Source organism: Rhyacophila brunnea, unplaced genomic scaffold (assembly GCF_057557595.1).
Source record: "Rhyacophila brunnea isolate RB1 unplaced genomic scaffold, BYU_Rbru_1.0 scaffold_15, whole genome shotgun sequence".
NCBI lineage: Eukaryota > Metazoa > Arthropoda > Insecta > Trichoptera > Rhyacophilidae > Rhyacophila > Rhyacophila brunnea.
In genome coordinates, this window is record NW_028232806.1 from 4234839 (window position 1) to 4242733 (window position 7895).

Genomic DNA, 7895 nt, shown 5'->3' on the forward strand with positions numbered 1-7895 from the left:
ACTGTTTACACGTGCATGGATTTACTGCTGACAGTAGGTATTATCGCGGCCATAACAAAAAAATGTACACGTTATCGTGCAAGTTGCAAGATTGCAAGGTCGGCAGCTTCTGAATTTTCACGTGACGGTTGGGATTTATTCGATATCTGCGTCTGTGCAGTAGAACGATAGTGGCAAACCTGCCGGAAAAAAATAGACCGCGCAGACTCATTTTGAGTTACTGTTGACAGTTTAAATGCCGCCGATTAGTTAATGGGTGTAATTACGGTCGCGTATACGTGTTTTCGACATTTAAACTGTTAACTGATTTTTACATATGTCAAATAGTACTATAAAATGACAACGTCACGTCTCGCTTATTCTTGAAGAATGAGATTGGAGAGACAGTCAGCACTTTTACGTGTAAACAGTTATTGTCACGATAGTTTAAAATACGCACTATTACTGCCAGTAAATCCATGCACGTGTACAGGCGCTCACTGATTTTCACGAGTCAAATTGTAGCATAAAATGACTATTTCGCTCGCTCTAAACAGTTACTATCGCGATAGTTTCAAATACACAGTTGCAAGTAAATCCATGTACAGGCGCTATTATTTTGCAACCATTAAAAGTTTACAACTGAAATTAAAATGAAAAGATAATTTTTGATTAAAATTATTCCCAATCGACATAATACTTACTGTATTGAGATTATAGAATTTGTGTATGACTTATAATATTATTATGTTTTATTTTGTAATTCTATTATTTTAAATTTCCTGTAAAAACACGATTGTAAAATAGTGAGAGTTTTTCTCTTTTAAAGAAAGTAATAATAATGGTATCAAATTTACTTAAATTAATACGCTAGATTTAAAATAATAAATATTAAATTGGTACATAATATACAAACAAAAAAAAACATGTTGATATAACCTTCTTCTATGAAAACTACTTATATTAGTTGAAATAATAAATGTTTAAAAAAAACAGCATTAAATTGTTTTATTTTCAACCTCAGAACATGGCCCCCCACAAGGGGAGGACTGACAGGGCTCTATCCTGGCAGGTCGACCAGTTTAGTGAAATAAACACGCCACAAATTCTATTTGTCAAAATGCAGTTTGTCCGTAATGTTTTAGCCTTGTTTTGTTGTATCTTATATATCATTAAATTCATTTATTTCTGTAAGTCTCCTTGCCTTTCTCTCCTATGGCACTTTTTATTAAATTATGTCTTTCAGTAAACTCAGTCAAAGCTTACTTGCGAGTGTGGCGATCTCAGTCTTAGGTATCTGCTCCTGAGACACATTGTTCATAACAAGTTAGCTCCCTCTCGCGAGTGCAGAGCTATTATTAGGTTTGTTTTCTCAAAAATAAACACTTTGAACCTTGTAGTATTATGCCGTGTCCACACTGGCAACCTCATTAAATTTCGATTAAAATAATTTTCGGTCAAAGAAATTTGTGAAATTTAATGAGGTTGCCAGCAACATGTTTCCAGTGTGGATACGGCATTAGGCTCGCGAGCTTTCAAATACATACTGCAAACAGAAATCAAGTAAATTATACTTTACTTGTTCCTGATAAAGCATCGATTATCGACATCAGTAGTTAACTAGACCATTGAATACTCAAACTCTGACATCTTGACTGGTTCTCTCATTAGAAAAATCCCTTATGTCCCGCAGTCTACATTGTGGATCTGTCGATGTACGCTGCGGAAGAAATAAGTCAGCCTGAATACGGGAGTGAACCTCAAATAAGCATCAGAATTTTATTTAGTCATAAGAATGAATTGAAATTTTAAAAGTGGCAGTACTTTACAACCAAACACAAGTTTGCAAGCCCATGTTGGTTGTTTTACCTATCATCTATGGATAGGGTTTTATAATTAGTCAATTTCACCTGCGGCAGACAGTATGGAATGAAAACCCAGATCAGGTTGTGTAGTGTTGTTCGTTAACCCATTGTGCCCAAACACAAGAAATTCTTGTGTTAGAACAGGTACATGATAATAATTTTTTTTACACAAAATTAGGGCATCTATTGAAAATGTCCAGTATTAAATGTGTTAACAACTAAGATAGCTATAGGGTAATAATATTAGATAGCAGGGATTCTTACCAACCAGTATAAAATGAGATTTTAAAAATATACAAAAAATAGAGCATTTTAAATATTATTTTTAATTATCCGTTCGTAACATTTGTTGATTGAATCTTTAGTCCAATATTTAGTAAAAGAGTTCCCTGCACAGAATAAAATAATGTATTCATGTTTCCGTCATGGAAAACACTTAAGGGGGAGAGGCACGCCAGCAGAGAACCTAGCGGAAAATTTGAAGCTTGTAATTTGAGATTTTTTTTCAATAATTTACAATTTCAACTGTATTAATTAATTAATATGTATCTGAAAACATTAAAAAGATTTTAAATTTTTTTTAAAATTTAAAGATAAATTTCCAATTGTAAAAAAATGTAATAAAATTTGAATTCGTTGCAGGGTCACATCTTATTCTTCTTCTTCTTTCACCCTGTCACGTCCCAACATTGGGGCATAGGGCAAGCACAAGTTGGCGCCACTTCCCTCGGTCCATCGCCAACTCCTGTGCCTCCCGCCATGTCAGACCTGCAGCACGTAGGTCGCTTTTGTAGCATCGCTGCAGGGTGAGGGAGGGCCGGCCACGCCGACGGAACCCTTGAGGCTGTGCCACACTCTTTGGCGGCATCCGGAATACATGTCCCAGCCACGTAAATCGTCTCTTCGTGATAACTTCAATCACCGAATGCTGTTGTGTCTGCTCACGAACTCGGGTGTTTGTAACGCGGTCGTACCAATGCACCCCTAAGATTCTGCGGAGACATCTATTCTCAAAGCTCAAAAGCCGAGACTCTTGAAGCTTAGTAAGATGCCATGTCTCACAGGTAGCACGCACGCGTTAAACAAACGACATTTGGTCCTCACAGAATACAGCCTTGACCTCCATGCGACTCCAAGTTGGTTGAACGCAGAGCCCGTCACACCCATGCGGATTCCAAGCTCACTAGAAATACCACCATCATCGGCAACCGTGGCACCCAAGTATTTGAATCTGGACACCAGCTCGACGGGCAGACCAGAAACCCGCAGAGGAGTGTCGGCGTCGATGCAAGCAGCACTGCACATGGATTTAGTCTTAGCGGCATTCAGATGAAGACCCACACGCATCGAGTTCGTGGCTAGTGACGATACCCCGGTCCTGGAATAGTCTCAAAGGTACTTTATCTTGAACCGGTCCTGCCCTCGGACCGATTAAGAACCTTTGTTTGGCTAGCTCTATACTATTCGGGGAGAGGGTGATCAACTAAAGTTCTTGATTGACACTTTTGGAATACACTTAATCAATATTATTTAACTTTATATTATTTAGAACCACCACCTAGTAATAGGTTGGTGTCTAGGCTATTAATTATCCGATTGACTTTCAAATCGAATTTATTTTCGTAAATATTTACATAAACGTCAAAGACAGCTGACTATCTGTCACTTTCCTTAGTATCAGATGTTTTTCGTAAAATGTTTCGTTGATTATTTTCAAAATAAAAACTCCTTGTGGTAATTCAGTTTAAATTATTTATTAAATTATTCTCGATAAGAAAATTTATTTTTTTGTTTTTATTTAATTGTTTATTGACAATTATACACTTTAGTTTAATTTCAAATAATTGCATAATTATTTTATAAAAACTTATTTAACTTAATTATTAAATAAAGTTAATTAATTATAATTATTTTATATTTAATTTATGTACGATTACACTCTTATAACTATGAGTCGCCGACCGTAAACTTTAAGGAGCTATGCTCTTTCAAAAAAAAAAAATATCGCGGGAATAAACTCGCGAATGATGACGCGACGCGGTATTGTTTACGTTATCAACTGACAAACCGAACTGCGCGTCATCCACTTATGACGTCAGACCTATGACACGTCGGTAATACCCGCGAATGAATATATCGAAGAATATTCAAAAAACTATGCGAATTCAGATCGCTCCCGGGCACAACCTCCCGGTAATATTGGAAAATCGGCGACTGACTTGTATGGGAAAAACACGTTCCTTTATACTCTCCAAAAGGAAATTTCCAGAGATTTTGACGTCATTCGAAAAATGGTCCAATGGGAGATCTTTCTACCTCCTCTACAGAGCCAAGAGTCAAAGTCTTGGACCAATCACAGAAAAGCCGTTCATTTCCCGGCTTTTCCGGAAAATTATGATCGTTAAATAGAATAAAAATAAGCAATTAGTTAATACCTATAGGTGGTACAAGTTTGGTACCTAACATTCGTAAAAGTCTTTATAGTACTTTTGACATAGATTGTCCAAATATCTATTAATTCATTTATCGGGTTAGCGGTAAAGAAAAATGAAAATATTTTCGCTAAAAATAGAGCGTAACAGAAGCGTGAATCATTAAAACCACCGATCGGCTACGTATTCGCAAAGAGAATGGTAGAAATTAAACTTGTCCGTTTCTTTTATGCAGAACTTTTGCGGGCTAATTACGGACAGCCAGAAGGGATTACAATTTAAATTTATTTAATTACATTTATAGAACACTTCAACTTAAAGGTATAACATTAGTTTCAGTCTAAATTTCTATGACAAGTATTTATTTATTGAGTTTGAAAATTACCTATTTCGGGTAATTTAATATTGATCTGTCAGGGTTAATTGACAGATCTAAAGAACAATTTTTATTTGTAAATTAGGAAAGCAACCGAGTCCTTAGACTTACATTATCAGAATTTCCATTTTCGAAATTCCTTCATTTAACTTTTACAAAAGTAGGTACTTAAATTGGTACCCTTTTTATTATGATTCGAAATATTAATTTATTATTTAAATTGAGTGTGCGTAATCAGTACTTACAAAACGTAATCATTAGATTTTAATTACGACAATATTTGATATCATAATTTATTTATTTAAGTTATTTTGCTTTGGTATCGGCAATTAGATCGAGACCAAATTTAAAAAAAAATAAAATTTATTTTTATATAATTCAAAAAAAGATTAAATACAAATGGACATTTATTTACAATGTTTAGCAAATGATATCCCATAAGTCGTTTACAATTTATTATCTATTTTTAACCTTAATCCTATACATTTCAATTATGTACTTACATTTCACCTTATAGTAAGACCGTTTGGTCTCCTTGAAAGAAAATTTATCCGTAGTTCACTCTGAGGGGCTATACGTCGCTCAGATTGTACTATGGGACTCAATACACAATTACTATAGCTTTGTTTAGAGATAGGCCGCGTATTTTCAAGTAAAATCGACATTTAAGGTCGGATCGAAAAGTTGTGACGTCACTAATTTATTAAAAGAAAATGTCGGCTGATGGCCTACATTTTGTGGCCGTGTCACTAGCCTGTTCACGGTCACCTCCAACCTTTCGATCGTCGAGTTAAACACGACTGCGTCGTCTGCATACTCCAAGTCGCACAGTCTTTCTTCACATAGATCGCTTGTGTCATCATGATGTAGGCGTATCCCACTGTCGGGGCAAACCAACTTACGCATTATGAAATCCATCATGATGATAAAAAGAAAGGGCGCAAGTACACATCCTTGCTTGACTCCTGACGTGATTTCAAAGAGGTCAGAGGATGTTCCGGCTGCTCTTACGCGACACTCTGTATTGGTGTAAAGAGCACTTATCACGGCGACCATTTTCCGTGGGACACCATAGCCTAGCAGAATTTGCCACAGAGATTCACGATGAGGACTGTCAAATGCCTTTTCATAGTCCACGAAGCAGCAGGCGACAGGTATATTCATCTCTTGGTACTGTTGCAGGAGGCATCGGAGAGTTGAAATATGCTCTGAGCAGGACTTCCCCGGGATAAATCCACTCTGCTGCGCACGCAAAACGTCCAGCATGGGACTTCTAATCCTGTACAGGAGAATCTGCACCAACACCTTCCCGGGAACGCTGAGGAGAGTGATTCCTCTGTAATTATTACAGTCTTGTGGGTTACCCTTTTTGTGCAGAGTAACAACGGTACCATCCCTCCAGGCTTTGGGGCACTGCTCCCTTTCCCACACCTCGCGCAGAAGGTCACACAAGGACGGCAATACAGCGCTCAGTCCGCAGAGCAGAAATTCTGCATGGATGCCATCATCTCTAGGAGCTTTCCTGCGCTTCAGTCTTTTGACAGCCTCTTTAACTTCAGCAGTTGTCGAGAGGATCTTCGCAGAATCCCGATGCAGTAGTGATTCCGAGGGCGGTGATCTCCGACGGAATATCGAAGGGATGCAATGGAGGTGGGCGATTCAGGACATCACTGAAATGTTGGCGCCATAGCTCCTGGACCTTTGCAGGTTCAGTGACTGTCACTCCGTCAGAGTTGCGTAATGCGGTGACCACTGAACGTCTCCTACCGCCAATTGCTCTGGTGATGCGGAAGAGAGCACTTGGATTATTCTTGCAGGCAGCAGATTCCGCATCCCGAATGAGGTCATCCAGGCGTCGGCGCTTATCGCGGCGAGCAGAACGCTTGACCACGCGGTCCATTGTCTGGTATTCCGCGCTGCGCTGTGGGTCGTATGTACCATTGTCTCGCAATTCTTTCAGGAGCTTCCTCTTCTCAATCATCTCCTATGTATGAGGTGACATCCAGTCCGGCCTGTGCGTATGCCGCTCTCCTAAGGTAGTAGTTGCGGAGCTCATTATAGCATCCCGGAATAATATCCATTTTCCTTCCAAGGGATCCGAGTCAATGGAAGACGTGAGAGTTCGAGCATCATACAAGCGCTTCTGCAGCTCCAGTTCATAGGTTGCACTCACACGGGTACTTTTCAGTTTTTCCACATCGAGTCTGACCGTCCTTTTGGGTTTTGGGACTCGTTTGAGGTCTATACGGGATTTCCGACCAAGAGTTCGTGGTCACTGTGGACGTCTGCACCTCTGTATGTCCGCACGTCTAGCAGTTCATGCCGGTATTACGCTTTGACCAAAATGTGGTCGATCTGGTTTCTTGTATTACCGTCTGGCGATGTCCATGTATATTTGTGGATGGTCTTATGAGGGAAAAGACTACCACCAATCACAAGACCATTCATTGAGGCAAAATCTACCAGACGGGAACCATTATCGTTCATTTGGCCAAGGCCATGTTTTCCCAGCACAAAGGGTCCACGCGAGGGGTCAGATCCTACTTTGGCATTTAGATCACCAAGGATAACTGCATGATCACAGCTGGGGATATTTCCAGCGGCTTTCGCCAAACTTTCGTAGAATGTATCCTTATCTGCATCGCTAGCAGCCTCTGTGGGAGCATAGCACTGCAGAAAAGTGATGGAGCCCGACTTGGTCTTGAAAGTAGCACGGAGTAGACGCTCGGAGATAGGTTCCCAGCTGGTGAGGCACTTGCAAGCTTCCTTCGACATCAGCAATCCGACTCCACTACGTCGCAATGTGGCGTGTCCGGAGTACAATAGACGAAACCCACGAATAAACTTCTCGCCAAAGCCAGTGAGTCGACACTCACTGATCCCGAGAACATCTAACTTGTATTAAGAAAGTATTTCTGTTAGATGCTCGGCCTTTCCAGGGACATTTAGAGTACGGATATTGTAGGTTCCAAAACAAAATCGTTTACCGAATTCAGGCGAGGTCGTCAAGATGGAAACGGGGGTCCGAGGCTTCCCTGTGCTTGGATTAATCTGTTGTTTTAGGGTGTGCAGGTGATCATCCCACAGCACCCGAGTTCACTGGTGGGGCTGCCACCTTAGGGCCCGTGAACATGCCCTGGTTTTCTGTAGGGGTTTTCCTTCCCGTAGCCAGAATGTACCAGTTTTTAGGCGCTGGTGATTCGCCTTGCACCCTCCTCTATCTGCTACAGCATGCTGTATTGC

General features: G+C 39.9%; 1 protein-coding gene across 1 annotated transcript; it reads right to left on the reverse strand.

Annotated features, from left to right (window-relative positions):
- Positions 1 to 6980: 6980 nt before the first annotated feature.
- Positions 6981 to 7427, reverse strand: LOC147074820 (protein CFDP2-like). The gene has a single exon (XM_085943253.1). It carries the CDS (start codon positions 7425 to 7427, stop codon positions 6981 to 6983), a length of 447 nt encoding a protein of 148 aa, XP_085799379.1.
- Between the last annotated feature and the right edge of the window lie 468 nt (positions 7428 to 7895).